This window comes from Rousettus aegyptiacus, unplaced genomic scaffold, assembly GCF_014176215.1.
Source record: "Rousettus aegyptiacus isolate mRouAeg1 unplaced genomic scaffold, mRouAeg1.p scaffold_m13_p_17, whole genome shotgun sequence".
Classification (NCBI taxonomy): domain Eukaryota; kingdom Metazoa; phylum Chordata; class Mammalia; order Chiroptera; family Pteropodidae; genus Rousettus; species Rousettus aegyptiacus.
Genome location: NW_023416292.1, coordinates 44075352 through 44093397, shown reverse-complemented (window position 1 = coordinate 44093397; position 18046 = coordinate 44075352). Strand labels below are relative to the sequence as shown.

Sequence of the window (18046 nt, the reverse complement as noted above, 5' to 3'; positions counted from 1 at the left end):
CCACAGCTTTCAGAGTAACGTGTATAGTTTTTGCTCATATGCTGCAAGTTGGGGAGTTGTGGAAGGGAGTTGTAGAGGTTTTTGCAGCATAGTTTAAATAAGAGTATGGAAAAACTGAAGGCGCCTGCAGCCTTTTGCATGAACACCAGTGTCCTCAAAGCAGCCTTTCCCATGTGGCCACAGCCATTTGGCAGGCCCACCTCCCACCTTTCCACTGCCCGTCTCCAGCCCAAAGCCCCCAAGCTCCCACTGCCCTCCAGCTTCACCACACCCTCTCGGGACCTCCCATCTTTGCACACACACAACTCTTTCTAGAATGCACTCCCTCCCTGCTCCTGGCCTGTATCTCCCTGCCCTCCAAGGTTGGGTTCTGGGACCACCTCTCTCCCAGGCACTGCCCTCTTGCTGGTTCCTACCTCGTTATATTGCATCCCAGTTAAAACATGCTGTAGCTGTTTATAGGCCCGCCCCTCGAGCAGTCATCTCAACTTCTAGCTCAACATGTGCCACTTGAGAAGGTGCGAAGTGAGTTGGGAACATGAGACCCAAGGGATATACTGGGGAGGACTTTGGAATTTGAATAAGACCCTTGACTGCCCAGCCCCCCCACCATAGCTAGTGGCCCCCCACCTCCTTCAGAGCCTCCACGATATGTGCATGCTGAAGATGAGACCAGGCTGGGAAGGACCACTGGAGGACCCTAGCGTTCAGTGAGATGCTAAGGGGTGCCCCCAGAGGAGGTTCAGGAACTCCTTTGCCCAGAGTCCTCCTTTTATCTTTCCTAGAGATATAACAAGTGTGTAGGGGTGGGTGGGGTGGGAGAGTACAAATAGAGGAGGGAGGGATGGAAGTAAATCGGCTGGGGTACAGAAGAGGAACCGGAAACCCACCCCCCTTTTGCAGCTCCTGAGGAGAATCCTTGGACCCCTTGCCAAAGCCCGCCCCCAGGACTCTGAGGAACATGGTTCAATAGTATCGACTAGGGGAAAACACTCTCAGTTTTAGAGGCGAGGAAGCTGAGCCCAAAAGGTTACTCGAGGGCCCTAATGACGTGCTTTTACTCCTCCGTGGTTAAAGTTAATCACCTTCCAACCGGAGGAGACCGAACCGCTGGGAGTGACCTGACTGCCGTGTTGAGCTCTAGTGGCTCCAGGTCCAGCGGTGATGGGACCAACTGATGGAGGAGGACAGGGCCTTGTCTTTCTATCTGCAGCCTGTTTCACCTGCTAGGACATTTGTAACATTCCCAGCACTATTATGATAATTCGTTGCTTTACGCATAATAAAATTACACACTTACCATTTACTTTAAAATCAAATCTTGGATCCAAGAGAGAGTATCCATTTTGAAGGAGTTGATCTCAAATAACTAGAAAACTTTTCCCACAGAGCAACATTCAGCACTTAAGACACTATACACAGACCATAGTGTGAGGAAACATGGCTTAGAAATTGCACCTACAAAATCGAATTATCTTGGCTACCTGGATATTTCTGATCTCTCTCTTCTGAGTTCTGCTCCCTGAGTCACAGAGCATACCTGACCCACCCAGGGTGACTTGACGGAGGCCTTCGGCTTCCAGACATCCTGAAAGCTCTGGGATTTTGCAGTGCTAGAAGATAGATGTTTAGCGTATCAGTCTTTTTCTCTTTTTATAGAAGTGATACAAATGTATTATCTGTAGCGTGGTTACTAAATTAATAAACATTTTCAAGAACTTGGGATATGTGGGTAGAGATTTTCAAACAATAATTTATGAGAACCTAAGAAGAAGAAAGCATCTCATCTTTTGAGTAAAATAGCATAAATGTTGGATTCCTTTAAGATAGATGCAAAAAAAAAAAAAAATGGTAGTGTTATTATTCATAACTATGGCTGCCGAATAGTGTGAGATCCTGGGACTTAGGGAACAGTCATCATTCCATTGTCTCCAGCCTCTTCTTTTGAAAAAATGACAAACTGGGAATAGTGTGATGGACTTTCACCTAGATTCAACACAGAAATAGATTTTAAGGGCTTGTTTTCCTTTGCCACACACACACACATGCACACACAAAATCAACAAATAAAGTGCTACTATTACAAAGTTCTTTTTTTATTATTTTAATTGCCTTATATTTTATCTGGAAGTAGACCATGCCAAATGCCTCATTTGTATTTAAAATAATAATGTGGTCTTTTGTCCACAGTCTAATCTACCTGATGACATCTTTGAGCAAGGAAAGGTGGCCGAGCAGAAAATGCCACTGTCTCTCAGCTTCAGTGACCTGCCCGACGGGGACTGTGCCCTCGCCCCCAGCCCGGCCGGCTCTCTCTCTAGCACATGCTCAGCAAATCCAGAAGTCACCATCACCCCCGCGGAGCTGCACCGTGGCAGCCTGTGCTCCCAGAATGAGGGCACAGACGACTCCAGCTCAGTGTGTTCCAGGACCTCCTCAAGAGGCAGTCAAGGGCCGAAGCCTCACCTGCAAGAAGACATAGAGGCATCCAGGAAAGCAGAGGCCCACCAGGCGTCCACAGGTGCCTCTGCCGAGCGCCTGTTCCTTGAGAAGGATGTCGCAGCAGCACTTCTGCAAGAGTCCGATGAGGCCTCTGAGCTCAAGCCTGTGGAACTGGACACTTTCGAAGGCAACATCACAAAGCAGCTAGTCAAGAGGCTCACCTCAGCTGAGGTGCCGGCAGCCACGGAGAAGCTGCTCTTCGAGGGGTCTGTTAGTGGAGAATCCGAAGGCTGTCGATCCTTTCTAGACGGCAGCTTAGAGGATGCCTTTCATGGGCTTTTCCTTGCATTAGAACCACATAAAGAGCAGTATAAAGAATTTCAGGATCTGAACCAAGAAGTCATGCATCTGGATGATATTCTAAAAGTAAGTACCTTTTCAGGAACATTGGGTTAGGTTTGGGGAGAGTGTCTTAAGCCAACATTCTATCTGAAATAGCATATCTTAATTTTTTTTATCCTGTCCCATCACAAGATCAGTAGATAAGAACCATTTAAATGGCACTGATTAACACCGGTAGCACATATCAATTCTTATTTTCCTGATGACAGATTTTAACATGATTAGGAGTCAAATGAATAGCTCTGAAGAATATCTAAACTCCTTAAGTCCCAGAGTTAATTGTTCTAATTCCAGATGTGAAATGGCGGCCCTTTGATCACCATAATCTCATTGGGGGGTTATTGCTTAACATCCCTCATGGGGTATCAGGAAAACAGGAAACCCATTCCCTTGAAGTCAGAGTTCATAGCCCCGATGTGAGAGCCAGAGGCGTCTCTTAACCCCACAATTTTAAAAAAACACTGTGCAAGGAGACGGTGCTTGAATTTTTGTATCGAATCCCCCACCACTTCTTGTATTCTTTGCTTTTCCACTCTGATCTATATTGCCGTAGAGAAGACAGCTAGGATCCTTTTTCTTGAAAGAGCCATTCTTTGAAGAACTGGTCTAGAAAATAGACTTGAAAATAAGGCACCAGTGGGAAGCTGAGAGTCAACTACAGAAATCTGTTGCATCCCTTTGTATGAGTGTTTTAAAATGTAGCCACCTCAATGACATCTGAATGTACATTTCCAATGCTTTTCTGACCATCTTATCCCTCTTGGTCATACTGGGCTGGCTCTGATAGGGAGTCATGCCCAGGGCAGATGATAATTCATGCTGACTCTCCAGATCCTTGGAGTTAGAGTCAGCTGCAGGCATAGCCTCTGAGAAGCAGGGAAGAACACTCTGAATCTGCTCTCTATAAAACATAACTGAAAAACATCAACTTAAGGCTCATGCATGGAATCTGTTTGTCTAGTACTCCAGTGAGAGCATCTTTTATCCCCTCAACAAGTTCTCTCTGCACCATTGACCAGTCAGCTAAGACACCATGGACCTCAGCTAAAGCAGACACCCTAGAGAAAGCTAGTAATGAGGGTGGCTCCCATTTCCAGGCATCTAAGGTTCTCAGCTCAGTCCACCAGGAAACACTAAGCAAGTCATTTGTTAGTTTTATAAAAACCTGGTGGTCATAGATTTCTCTCCAGAGCGTTATTTCAATCTGCCGTTGTTCCAAAACTATCCTGGTACTAAAATCTTTAACAGCTACTTTCTTTGTTGTGATTAATATTTAAATACATCTATACTATGCACGATCAAGTTCTGCATGTAGCTTAGGAAAGAAAACCCTGGAAATCGGTTGAGTGAGGACTGGCTCCTTCTCTCCCTCTGAGGTTGGAAAGGGCATCATCAGAATTTAGATCAGGGGCAAGCAGCTTTGTCTCTGGCCAGCATTAAAGCATCAGCTGGACAAAGCTTTCTCTTTTTTTCCCCCTTCACATTCCTAGGATGCTAAACATCTTGAGGATCAGAAACTAAATGATGCTGCATCTTGGACGGAGATCTCTGAGAGTGAATGAACAACTCTGATTTAAAAGACCGTGTGCTTTTGTATCATCTTGAGTGTCAGAGACAGACCCCTGCAAGGCCCTTCCTACCTTGTGTTAAGAAGTCAGCAAGGAATGCCACCTAACTGGATGGAGGACATTTAGTTCTTCTAACTTGCAGGACTTGTCCCGTTCAATCCACCCCAGCATGCCCTTGAATATTTGGGAGTACTTCTCTCCGCCTCTGTGCCCGTAGCAATGGACGTTATTGTTTGTAATGTTTCTGTGTGTGTCCAGTGATACAGAATTCTTCAGGTCATAGAATGGGTTTGTTCCCGTAGTTCCGGGGCCCAGCCAGGGAAGTGATGAAACTTGTTTCTTCAAAGGCAGAGAAAGCAGGGCTACTTCATATTGTGCCTGTGCCATTCATTTTCTCCTCGATGCTCAAAGAAAAATTATAAGCTGGAAACGTAAAATTAGTATTTAAGGCTACTTACCTAGGGAGTGTGGGTTAGGTGGATTTGAGCACTTTTCTGTTTCTGGGATTTATTTTCTTAATTTTTTAGAACAGGTGCCTTAGCTAGCTAGATCCCATCACAGAACACTGAAGATGGTGCCACTTGGAATTAGAATTGATTATTAAGCGTCACTGACTCCATGAGTCTCAATTAGTCTACTGGATGTATTTTCCTTGGTGTAGAGCACTAGGCAGAGGGAGTGTGGCAATTTTGTTTCCAAAGACTTCTTGGTTGTAATATATATATATATTTTACTTTTTAATTATAAAAATTTCAAACAGCAGTAGAGCAAATATATAATAGATCCCCACGTGCCCCGGAACCCCCACCCCAGCTTCCACCATGCCCAGCTCGTGGCCAATCTCGTTTCGTCTATCCTGCTACCTGCTTGCTTCCTTCTGGATTATTTTGGAACAAATCCCAGATGTTGTGTTATTTTATTTTATCCATGGTTGTACTTTTCTTTTTAATATGAAGATTTAAAATGTGTCCTTTTTTTAATGCCAACAAAAAATAAAAAAATAAAAGCTTGAAACAAAAAAGATGTCACTCTCAGACTGGGTGTCCTGTGTCTCCTCCTTCTGGGTGTTTGATGGTCTCCTTGGTGCCTTCTGCCTTTTCAGTGCAAGCCCACAGGAAGCCGCAGCAGGTCTTCCAGCTTAAGTCTTACAGTTGAGAGTGCTTTAGAAAGCTTTGATTTCCTGAACACCTCTGATTTTGACGAGGAGGAGGATGGTGATGAGGTTTGTACAGTTGGAGGAGGTGCTGACTCAGTATTTTCAGACACTGAAACTGAGAAAAATAGGTAAGCCTTGGTTTGCATCTATTTTTAATCTCTTTCTTTCCTTATACCTTCCTGTTCCCCACCCCTTTATCTCTCATTCCCTTCAGCCCAGTGGGTCTTAGCAATAAGCAATCTCTCATGGATGCACATCTCAAAGCCAGGTTTAAGCCCCCTGGCTCATATTGCCCTTAGAAAGTAAGAAAGGATGATTACAACTACCACTGGATCTGCAGCCCTCCAAGTGGAGAGTGTGGCCATCTCTGGGGTGGGGCTGGGGTGAGGCAGTGGGAAGAGAGGATGAAGGTGAAACATTGTCACCTTCTTCATCGGGCTTCCTTGTACCCAAACCACTGTTAACAGAGCTAGGACCTGGAGTCTATTTTGCAACTTCAGGGGAAGCAAAACAAGCCCAGGGGAACATAGTCACCTCCATCGGTTGCTGCAAAAAATACACAACCGCTTTCTCCAAGGAAAGGTAGATTGTCTTACCTCGACATGTCATATAAACAGGTTTCCAAGTTACACGGTTTTGTTGACCCTGGAGGGCTTCTTCTTCAAAAAGAAAAGTGGAAAATAGAATTTATCCCTTGAGCAAATTCAGGGCATAGCAAAGAAAATTTATTAAATGCATGTAATGATTTAAGTTATACTTCTATACTCCACAGAGATTTTTCTGACTTGATCAAATTTGCAAAATACTTCTTAAACCAAAAAATTTTTCTGTATAACTTGTTATCTTAAACTACTACATGACAGATCAAGTCAGCCTAAACTTTCTTCTTTCTGTAAGAAGAAAAACATCATAGCTTTTGTACATTTGCATAACATTGATATTAAATATATCTGATCAATCTTACTATATATCATCAGAGGTATTAGGGGAAATCGTGAAAAATGTGCTTGTGTTTTATTTTTTATTATTATTTGGGGGGGGTTACACTATTTTATACTTAAAAACATTATTTGTCCATATATATTTTAACATTCTATTGATATACATTACATTTCTTTTCATTGATAATTGAATAATCTACTGTATAATGTAAATCACAAAATATAATTCTTGAATTCCTAGCATTTCTATTACACATAATGTGTAAGGTGAACCAGAATAATCAAACATCATTGGTATTAATCTTAAGTAAATAGACAACATTTCTATTACGAAGTGTGAATTTAGAGATTTAAGGTGATAAATTCCGCTGTCAGTTTCTCATGTCTTCAGGATTAAAGAGAGCGTATAAACAGAAAATCAATTTTGATGTTTAAATCAAGTGTGTGTGTGTGTGTGTGTGTGTGTGTGTGTGTGTGTGTGTGTATGTGTGTACTGGAAACATCAACATGTAGAATAGAAACCTAGTTAATGATCAGTGTGCTTGTGTTTTAAATACGTGTTGACCACCATGTGTTGACTGCCAGAACCCAGGCTGTTTTCTCTTTGGGGGCAAATGTGAATCAGAGTAGAGCATCCAATGTTTCTAAGCTCCGATGCATGATCTTTTTAAGTTGTGGAGACTGAGACGTTTGAGACTAGAAGCCAGAAGCTGCTCAGCTTGTGAACCCGGACGCTCTGGTTACGCCTCTGCAATTCTGTCCTTCCATGTGTGAAATGAGACAACTCCCTCACTAGCACACACTTTCATTTCAAGAATAAAAGAATTAGACAGTAGATGCAACAGATTTATTTTGAAATGTAAGTGCCCACCATGATATAACTTCAGACAGTTCCGCGGTGGGGTTTGAACGAAACCTGGATGGCAGAACTAAGCTGTGCTCTAAAGATTCCAGTACCCTTTTAGCTCTTGTCGCTAGAACATCATGTCTCTTCTTGGCAGTTTTCTTTTTTCCTTCTCTTCAAGTGGCAGTAAATCTGAGGCCAGGAAAAAGCCTTGGCAGATTATTTCTTAATGGCACTGCTCTGGGAAAACCGCAAGTATGGAATACAGTTTAATCCCAGAAAATCTGTCAGATCATCCCATGGACAGCAGGAAAGTGTAAGTGCAGCATGAGAGCAGGTTTCAAAGACTTCTTGGCGAGCGACATTCCAAAGGGCTCATTGTGCTAGAGAAGCAAACAGAGACCTCCTCCGGAAGCAATGTGTTTGCATGATCTTGTAACGTTAGGCAAATTGGCGACTAGGCTGAACTTAAGTAGTTTTTTGAAAGGTATTTTGGCTTTTCAAAATTGTCAGTAGAGGTGCTGCTATTGGAGGCTTTACATGAGCCATGTTCTGTTGACCTGTGGTTTCCACGCAGAAAGAAATCACTAATGTTTCGCTCACCTTCCTGCTTCAACAGTTACAGATCAGTACACCCAGAGGCCAGGGGACATCTTAGCGAGGCGCTGACTGAGGACACAGGAGTCGGGACTAGTGTGGCAGGCAGCCCTCTCCCACTCACCACGGGAAACGAAAGCCTGGACATCACCATCGTCAGACACCTACAGTACTGCACCCAGCTGGTTCAGGTAGGATTGGTGACTGCATTTGTGGGTTAGAGCCCAGGTTGTTTATGCACCAGGAAAGTACGCTTCCTTTTTTAGTTTTACCATTAGAATTCAGAAATAAGAAAACAGTCCTGCTTTGATTCCAGCCAACTCAAAACTGACGGGTGCACCCATCCTCTCTCCACCCTGGATTTCCCATCTTAAAACCTAGATCTCCAGACCTCACAAGAAAGTAGGCCAAATGTAGTTAGCTCTCACTTTCAAATCATTTGATAACAGATGGGAATAATGTGATTAATTAAAAAAGGAATTTACATTCTGCCTTCAACAAATGGACTTTGAAAGTCAGTATTACTGAACATATGTTAATATGAATATGTCACATGAGTTTTCTACCACCTGAATAGCTAAAAGCAAAATGCCACCAAATAGAACCATGGTTTCCCAAATCTGGAATAATTACTTATTAGCAACAAGAAAGAACACTTTTATAGGCCATTGTCATCACCAGTTAGCTCTCATTCTGAGACACCATGGAACTTATTTTTCTTCTCATTTCAATCTGCTTACCACTTAAGATTTTGCAACAGTGGTGCAAAATATTTTGAAATTCTTTCATTGCGTGAAAGGTTTCAGTTATCTTGAACGAAGCATTTTCCCCTAAGCATTTGCTTAACTGCTTCCTCCTTGCCTGGTTGCTTGTCTTCTCCCAATCTTGTCCTTAGCCAGCTTGCATAGATCTGTGAGGAACAGGAAAAGAATGCAAAAGCAAACAAATAATGGTTTCAGGGGGATGAGATGATCGGGAAGGGTACAAAAAGAGGAAGATTGTGTTCCAAAGAGCATGGACCAACTGCAAGGCAAGAGGCAGGGTGAGGAGGAAGGAGCCCCAGAAAGGCCAGAAGTGGGGCGCTGCTGTTTCTTCGGTAACACGCTCATGATGCAATAAAGAATGTGCTGCTCCTCCATGAATAAAGAACCCCAAAGCGGCTTCAGGCCACTGATGTGCTTTGGGAAACTGGTTGACAGTTACAACTTTTGCCATTCAGTTGGCCAACACCCCAGTTGACCTCTTTTGTTGACTCTTGGATTTACAAGCCCTGATACTGACAACCAATCTGGCCAAAGGTGCCATTTTTTTTTTTTTGACCAAAATGGGCAAAGATTGTTATTTACTTATAGCTATTCTCTATTCACTAGTCATTTGAATGAGATGGTTTTGAGAGCTCTTTGTTCTTGCTGAGTCTGATTCTATGCGTAGCAAACCACCTGTTCACCTTTTAGAGGTAAAGTCATTTATTTTGTGAGACATAAGAGGACTATCTTCCATGAAGGAGTGAATGTTTTCTCCCAAAGACTAATTGGCATGCAATATTCAGTGCAGTGTTTCTCCCTGTAATAAGTCCATGATAATAAGAATTCAACTCTTTTGTGGTGAAAATTGCCACTAGAAAAAACAAAAGAGATAATGTAAATACATAGAACGAAGGAGTGAGGATTAAAAAATTGATTTCTAGAGAGACTGAAAAAAATGGCGTAGATGATAGAGGCTCTGTCCATCCCTTGGTGACCAAATCAAAGTTGTGACAGAAACAAGGAGCAACAGCAAGCAAACATCACGTGGGATCTAGATGAACAAGCCATACAAATAGGGAGAAATACAAGAAATCACCCTGCAATGGCAGAAGGTAGGAAGGGCAGAGGACACAGGGCTGCCTGGTCCCCACTGGCTGAGTGAGACAGAGGCTGCAGCAGTGGCAGACGCCTCTTAAAGGGGCCACGTCCTCGAGTAAATTTTCACAATGACGGACCTGCTTGCTCTGAGCACCGGTGCTGATTCGGCTGTGTGCAGGAGGCACCAGGGACTTACAGGGAGACATTGTCAGAGTGAGGACCAAGGCGAGATTCTCTGTATAGCAGTAGCAGCGGTTCCCTGTTGAGTCCTCCCTCATACCAGTGCGTGGACATAGCCATAACTGAGACATCATCAAACTGGATAACAGGTTGCGCTGCCCAGAGGATTTCCTGAAACCCCACCTACCCCAACTCAGGCCCCACCCAAGCCACATCCAGGTAAATTCTCAGCAAGTCAGGTGCTCCTTGCTGAGCAGCACCTAGAGTCACACTGGAGGCAGCCGTCCTCGGTTTCTGGTGTAGCCTTTTGAGGCAATTATAAGCACGACATCTGTGGATTGCTTGCTGAATCTTAACCTTACCGCTGGAGGGGTAGAGGTTTGGACTACATTTGGCCTGCAGCTGAAACCCTCTCAGGACTGTGTCACTGGACACCTACTTCACAAATCCACACCAATAAGACCGAGAGACTTAGGAGCTTTACTTAGTACATAGAAACAGACACAGAAAGGCAGCCAACATGGGAAGACAAAGAAGCAGAAGCCATATGAGAGAACAGAACAGAGATCCAGATATAATGGAGTCAAGTAATCTAACAGATGTAGAGTTCAACACACTGGTTATAAAGATGCTCAATGAACTTTTGGGAAGTGTAGAGGACTTCAATAAAGAGACAAAAAACGCAAAAATGGAAATGGAAATTATAAAAGGGAACCAACTGAAATGAACACATTATCTGAGATGAGAAGTATATTTAATGGAATAAACAAAGTGAATAAAGAAAAGGATCAAAAGGACAGGAAAGCCAAGGACACGTAAGCAGAATGGCAAGAGATAAGATGCCAAGACTATAAAAATAATTTAAGGAGCATATGGGACATATTAAGGATCCTAATATCCTTCCGATCGGTGTAACTGAAGAAAATAAAGATATTGAACAGCCGTTTGAAGAAATAATGATGGAAAACGTCCCTCATCTGGTGAAGGAAATGGACATAAAACCCAGGAAGCTGAGAGAATTCTAAAAATCAGGGATCCAAAGAGGTCCACACTAAGACACATAATTAAAATTCCAAAGGTTAAATACAAAGAATATTAAAAGCAGCAAGAGAAAAACAGATAATTACTTATAAGGGAATACTTATAAGACCGGCAGCTGATTTCTCAAAAGAAACTATGCAGGACAGAAGGCTTGGCAAAAAGTATTCCACAGGATGAAGACCCAGATTCTATACCAAGGATACTTTATTCAGCAAAGTTATCATTTATAGTTGAAGGACAGATAAAAAGCTTCCCAGACAAAAATAATAAGCTAAAGGAATTTATTACCACCAAGCCAGTATTACAAGCAATGTTGGAGGGACTTCTTTAAGAAAAAATACAAAGACTCACTTCAGATTAAAAGACACACAGACTAAAAGGAAGGGGATGGAAAAAGATATCGTTCTGATGGACCTAGAAGGTATTTAAGTCAGATAAAGATAAACACTATATGATTTCACTTATATGCAGAATCTAAGGAATAAAAAGAACAAACTAATCAAAAACAAACTGACAGATATAGTGGATAATTTGGTGACGAACAGAGGGAAGAGGGGTTTAGGGGGCTGGGAGAATGGGGTGAAGAGCTAAAGAAGTACAAATAGTAGCAGATAGACAGTCACAGAGATGGGAAACACGGCACAGGGAATGCAATTAGCATTAATATTTTGTCTAGGTGAAGGGTCAGGGGAGAGAGGGAGCAATTGGGGGGATCATTTTATGAACTATATAAATGTCTAACCAATGTAATGTATACTTGAAACTAATTAAAATAAATAAATTTTTAAAAATTGATTTCTAACACACTTACTTCTGAATTAGTGAGCTTATTCATTTGGTATATAATTACAGAGATAAAAATGGGCATTTTTTTAATAGCTATAATTAAGTTTTAAATAAAGTAGTTTATTTCTAATGTATTTGCTGAACTAGACTTTTGCATTTGGAAATCCTATTTGTTTTAGAGTCCAAAGGCTTTAGATGGTACAGGTTGGTAGTACAGGTCTGCGTCCCACATCCATGCCTACCAAGTAACCAGGACACAGAAAACTCTAGAACCTTCAGACAGCAGGTGCTGTCTGTCCTTTCCTCCTTCAGGCCGTTCCTCATTCTTGTGACCTGCACACAAGTAAAATCACTTACTATTTATGTGCCCTTGAAGAGGTTACTTAACCTCTCTGTACCTCAGTTTCCTCATCGGTAAAATGGGATATCGGCGGTACCCACCTCATTGGGTTGTTGTGAGAAATAGTGTGAGCTAATCTAAGTATAAGGCTCTTACCAGCACCTGCTCCCTAATAAGCACTTGTTAATTATAATGAGATAGCTCGATTATAATTATGCCTATTATATACCATGCTCCTAATTTTCATCTTGAAAGCAATGAAATAAACCCATACTGTGAAAAATTACTACATGTATAAAATGAATCTTTCTGTTTACATACTGATATGTAACCTAAACATGCCCTCCAGATTTCAGAGAATTTGTGAATGTACAGTAACCTTGCAGCTCACTACAGAGAACATTCCAGAATTTATATGGCATGAAAAAAAATTTAAAGCAACAAAACATGTGTCTGATTTCCTCAGCTGTTGTAACTAGCATGGGCAGTTACATGTCCAAGTAGCAGAAACACCGTATGAGTTTACTCAGCATCACCACTGCATGTAGGGAGGACGCGGTTGGGGAGGGAAAGCACTATTGACAAGAACATAATTGAAATGGTGGTTTTGTTTGTTTTATCAGCAAATTGTTTTCTCGAGCAAAACCCCTTTTGTGGCAAGAAATCTCTTAGAGAAGCTTTCTAGGCAAATTCAGGTGATGGAGAAACTCTCAGCGGTCAGTGATGAGAACACGGGGAACATCAGTTCTGTCGTGGAAGGTAAGCCCCTGCCAATGACACCACCACTCATGTCAACGGCGAGCCCACCAGCCCACGCCTCCACTGTGTCTGTGCACTATTTTGCCAGTATCGATAGCAGAAAAGCATTCTCGGACCATAGAGTAGGGAGATGTCTCCACACCAGTGGGTCTCATTAACACCCCGCTTCAGCCTTCGGAGTCAAACCAGACATACCACTTTTTCTACAGGGGCCTCCACCCCCAAAATCAGTGTACAAGCAGCACCAGCATCACCTCCTGGGCAGTTTCACGGACTGTTTCTCTTCGTGTGGTTCTGTGTTGGAACATATGATCAGTATTGTCCTCATGCCAAGGAGCAGGCTAAGATAACTCCCACAGTGGCCGACTGTCAAGTGCAAGATGCTCCCTCTCCCCAAACAAACAAAAAGATGCCCCAAAACCCTATGGGGAAAACATAGAAATACATGGATTCATAGGCCGTTATGAGGATCCCTGAGTCAGAGAGCTTTAGGTGGAGAACTTGACATGGGGAAGATGACTTTGAATTGTGTGGTCTGGTGACAGGGCTCTTTTGTAAAGAATTTATGTCTTTTTTCACATTGGCTGTTTAGTAAGAACAGTGGGACACTAGGTTCTCCTAGGCTATCTCTGAGTAAGTCTAAATGCCTGGTGGCTCTTCCTGTGCATCCCTCCTGCTGGTCCTGCCAGAAGCAGGTGACCTTCTGAGACTGAAGCAACTCTTGCCCCTCCTCTCCCAGGCCCTTCATGACCACAACCACATGAGGGTGAGGGTGGAATGCTGACCCTGTGCTCCCTGGCACAGTGCCTGTCAATCATCTCAGTGTGAAGGCCACTGGACAGGAGAAAAACCTCCTGCAGCCACCTACAGTCCTGCTCCATCCCTTTCAGAAAAACCTCCTGAGGTTTGATTCTCTGATCCTGTAGTTTGTTTGCTGTAAAGTTACCAGAGATGAGATGACTGGAGCATCTCCTAAGAGCAGAGCTGCTGGTTCTCTCTCTCACTAAAAGCAAACAGCTTTGCTTTTACTTCCCAGACTGCAGAGTTCCTAAAGATGACTTCTTTGTCCTTTAGACCACCTGCCAACTAACAGTCTTTAAAAAAAAAAAAAAAAAAAGGCCTCTGGTAATACCTGCCCCACCTATACCCAGGTACCTCTCTCCATCTGCTTCATTAGGTTGCCCTTCTTCTCTAGCCATTCCAGAATTCCACAAAAAGATGTCTCTGCTGTCATTCTGGACCAAGTGCTGCAGCCCAGTTGGTGTCTATCACAGCTCAGCTGACAGAGTGATTAAGCAGCTGGAAGCCAGCTTTGCCGGAAGTGTCAACAGAGACTATCCAGGACTTGCAGACCCAGGTAGAGGACAACACTATGGAGGGGAGGAAAGCATTTCTGTCCCAAAGCTACCCGTGAAAAATGACTTACCCTCCAGAGAACCATCTCCTACTCAGTAAGATCTCAGAACAGAGAGATATTGAACATGTCATAACTCAGAACACCAGAAGTGACTTTTAAAGGCACTGTATTTTTGTTTTGCTACTAAAGTATGTCAGCAATACAGGGATGTCAGATGGTATAAACACTTTGGAAAAACTGTTAGGCATTTCTACTAATGCTAAATATACTCCTTCCCTCCGATCCAGCAATTCCGCTCCTAAATATATCAAGAGAAATGTGTGCTTATACTCACAAAAAACAAGACATATATTAGAAGGTTCATATCAGCTTTACAAACAAAAGCCAAAAACTGGAAACAACTCAAATGCTCAAGACGATGGATAAATTGTAACATATTCATACAGTAGGGTATACCACAGCATTTTGCCCCCTCTGGGTATATACCTTTATTCCCACTGTCTTGACCAGACTCCTACAAAGCAATTTTTTAAAAGAATAAATTACTGCTACAGGCAACGCTTTGGAAGAATCTCACAGATATTTTGATGAGTAAAAGGAGTCAGATACCAAAAGTGCATACTGTATAATTCTATTTAAATGAAGTTCAGAAACAGGCAAACTTCTGTTGACAGAAGTCAGATTATCGGTGGCCTATCATGGGGGTAGGTAGGTAGCTATAAGAAGGGGAACAAGAGAACCTGCTGGGGTACCAGCTGGTGTCCCGTATCTTGATCTAAATGGCAGTTATGCAGTATATAGGTATGCAGAAGTCACCTGGCTGTACCCTGAGGGTTAGTTCACTTGCATACTCCACTCTATCCTATTCTACAATAAAGAGATGAATGAATGAATGGTCGTGTTTCTTAAAAGCTGCTTTGTATCTTCTTTCCAAATAGTGTTTCGAACCTTGGTGTCCCAAATCCTAGACCAGGCCGAGCCTCTGCTTTCCTCCAGCCTGTCCTCAGAAGTCATCACTGTTTTCCAGTATTACAGTTACTTCACCAGCCACGGTGTGAGCGACCTGGAGAGTTACCTGAACCAGCTAGCCAAGCAAGGTGGGATATGTTCTTTGGTCACACTTTGTGGTGGCTCAATTTGAAGTTATCTCTGATCTTTTTTTGTCATAGTTTTTAGTGATGGTAACTTTTTTCTTGCCAAGTCAATGGCTGGGCTGAGATTTGCCTGTTAAATGACTTCTGGACCTTTCACCTTAGTAAGCCTCTTGGCAATGAACTAGGGATTGACTGAGACCATCCAGCAGGGTGTACCATTACCAGGAAGCTGGTAAATGGTTTAAGACTCACCGTAATTTCTTTCTGTCATCAATGTGTTCACCATTTGTGGGATCAAGCCTACAGGTAGTACTATTTTATGTTACCATTTTGGTGGTGCTTTCATAATAATAAGCAGAAATCTGGTTCCAAAGAGAGCAAGTGGGGGCACACGTTGGAAAGTGGAAGGAGGGAAGGACAGAAAACCAGATCTAGACCGCAAGTCCAGGGAATGAGAAGAACAGGCACCAATGTGGGGTCGCGGCGACAGAGCTCGTTATTGCCTTCATATTATTTCTAATATGTGAAATATTAGAAATAAAATCAGTATCTGCCATGAGTTAAAACCTCTTTGGGAGTAGAGCCAGGCAGCGAGGGGCTGTTTCTGGTTCCCAAGTGTGCGCTCTGTGAATCCTCTGTGGCCTGACAGTGCAGGTGAAGGGGACAGCAGGAGCAAGCTGTGTTGTTTGGGACCAGACGGTTTGGCTCAGCACCTGGCAGCAGCAGCGTGCCTGGCCCACACCCAGGCTCAACCCTTCTCCTTCCAAAACATTAAGCCCTGCAACATTTCCAGCACGGCGAGTGGCATCACAGTGAGAAGAAGACATTTTCCTTCACCTGGTGCCACAGCAGCCTGAACAGGGCAGTGTCTGCACATAGCCCCAAAGAATACAGTGCTGGCGAGCAGGAGGATGAGAATGCCAAGGCAAGAGACCCTGTCTTAGGAACAGAGGGCCTCGCTTTACTATATCCTTCACTTCTTGATTCTAAATTTGCCAGTCTAAATCAATTTTCTGAGCGAATTTCTAAATTAGTCAATTTACATCTGTGGCAGTTAATGTCTCTAAGCTTCTTAATACAGGGCCCCTGGAAGGAACTACTCATTTATCAGTAGGAATGAAGAATAAAATAGAAAAAACCCTAACCTTTTTCATGTCTTTCTTCCTATCTTTATAAGAGGAAAAGGCTCTCATCATAAAAAATTCAGAAAACATAGAGAGATATAAAGGAAAAAGTTCAAATCACCCATTCTCCTACTTTTGAAATTTTAACGTACTTTTCAGTTGAGTGTGTCTGGGTTTTAAACTTCAAAATTGTGATTATGCATTATAGAATGACATTATATTCCATGTTATTAATTCTTTGAAATGTTTATTTTAGTCGTACAGTATCTCTGCACTTGAATATGTACTAATGTATTTGATTATCAAACATTTCGGTTGTTTCCCATTATTTATTTAGCTGTTTACATATCTTGAGACTTTTTATTAGGGTCTTTATTTAAAAACAGTGAAATTACCAGAACAACCACAGCAGGAGAAATAGGAAATTAAAGCAAAAAAGAAAAAACCTGTAATTCACAAACTTGTCCATTGTGTAAAGGATGCTATTCTGCTGATAGAGCTTGAATATTTTCTTATATTTTCCCATCTTTGCTGACCAGACACACTCTCATCCTAATGTTTTTGCGGCACATGGACACCCATGCTGGATATGTAGTTAGGGATTAGCATACATTCCTTAGTCATGGAATACTTACGTCGGTTTGTCCAAAGGGGATTCAAAACCCTATATATTTTTTTATCATTTTCCAACCAACTACCTGTATTCCATCAGGGCGCAGTTACCTGAGTGCAGACAGAACACAGAGCTGGGTCACTCAGGGTTAGGGTTTTGCCAGATGAGTGCGAATAAAAGACAAAGGGGCAACAGAGTTTGCTCCATCAGGAGGACTATAAAAAGTGTTCACGTGTATCTTCTTCACTTTGTATTTTTACATCTGACTATTTAATTCATCTATAAGTCATTTTAGTAGTAGCTATGCAATGGGGATCCACCTTCACCTTTTTCTCCTATAATTCGCCATTCTCCTTAATATAGTTATCTAAATAATCTGTGCTATTCTAATTGGAAACATCGCCTTTATCATGTGCTAATTTTTCATATGTACTTGGATCTGTTATTATGTATATATTTGAGTTTTATTTACTTTTTTTTAATGAGCTCATTACTTGACTGTCAGAAGGCGAACGCTCTTTTCTTCTCACTTCAGTTTCCATAGTGCAGACTCTGCAATCACTGAGAGATGGAAAACTGCTTCGGACCCTGAGCGGCCTGGCACCCGGCAGCCTCCCAGCCCAGCAGGACGTGCTCAGGGCTCTGGCCCTGCTCTTAACCGGGGAGGACGACAGAGTCAGCGAGGCTGTGAGGCTTCACCTGGTGGCAGCCGCCAGAAACGAGCATTTCCGGGAAAAGGTAACACACGAACTCGCGGCCATCAAGCCCAAACTTGCTTAATTTTCTGCAATTTACCATTAATATTTGGCCATTTTTATTTTATAAAAATAATTCACTTCTGCTTATTAGTGATACATACTCTGCAAAGTGATTTAAACCTCAAAAATATACTGTGATGATTAAGTGCCTGTGAGTCCAGCCCCCCAGATTCAACTTTTAATAACTTAGTGTATACTTC

At 42.5% G+C, this 18046-nt stretch overlaps 1 protein-coding gene across 9 annotated transcripts in view; it reads left to right on the top strand.

Annotated features, from left to right (window-relative positions):
• The window catches only part of RIPOR2 (RHO family interacting cell polarization regulator 2), a 167976-nt gene that overhangs the window by 141977 nt on the left and 7953 nt on the right, over nt 1-18046 (top strand). For 6 of the 9 annotated variants that reach the window (XM_016140880.2, XM_016140887.2, XM_016140879.2 and 3 more), the window contains 7 exons: nt 2191-2868; nt 5515-5696; nt 7973-8141; nt 12765-12900; nt 14096-14257; nt 15196-15354; nt 17624-17826. In XM_016140880.2, the coding sequence (XP_015996366.2) occupies nt 2191-2868; nt 5515-5696; nt 7973-8141; nt 12765-12900; nt 14096-14257; nt 15196-15354; nt 17624-17826 (1689 nt within the window). Of the gene's footprint in view, nt 1-2190; nt 2869-4334; nt 5486-5514; nt 5697-7972; nt 8142-12764; nt 12901-14095; nt 14258-15195; nt 15355-17623; nt 17827-18046 lie in introns of those variants that run through there. The other 3 variants (XR_001596404.2, XM_016140886.2, XM_016140885.2) reach the window with 3 other exon arrangements.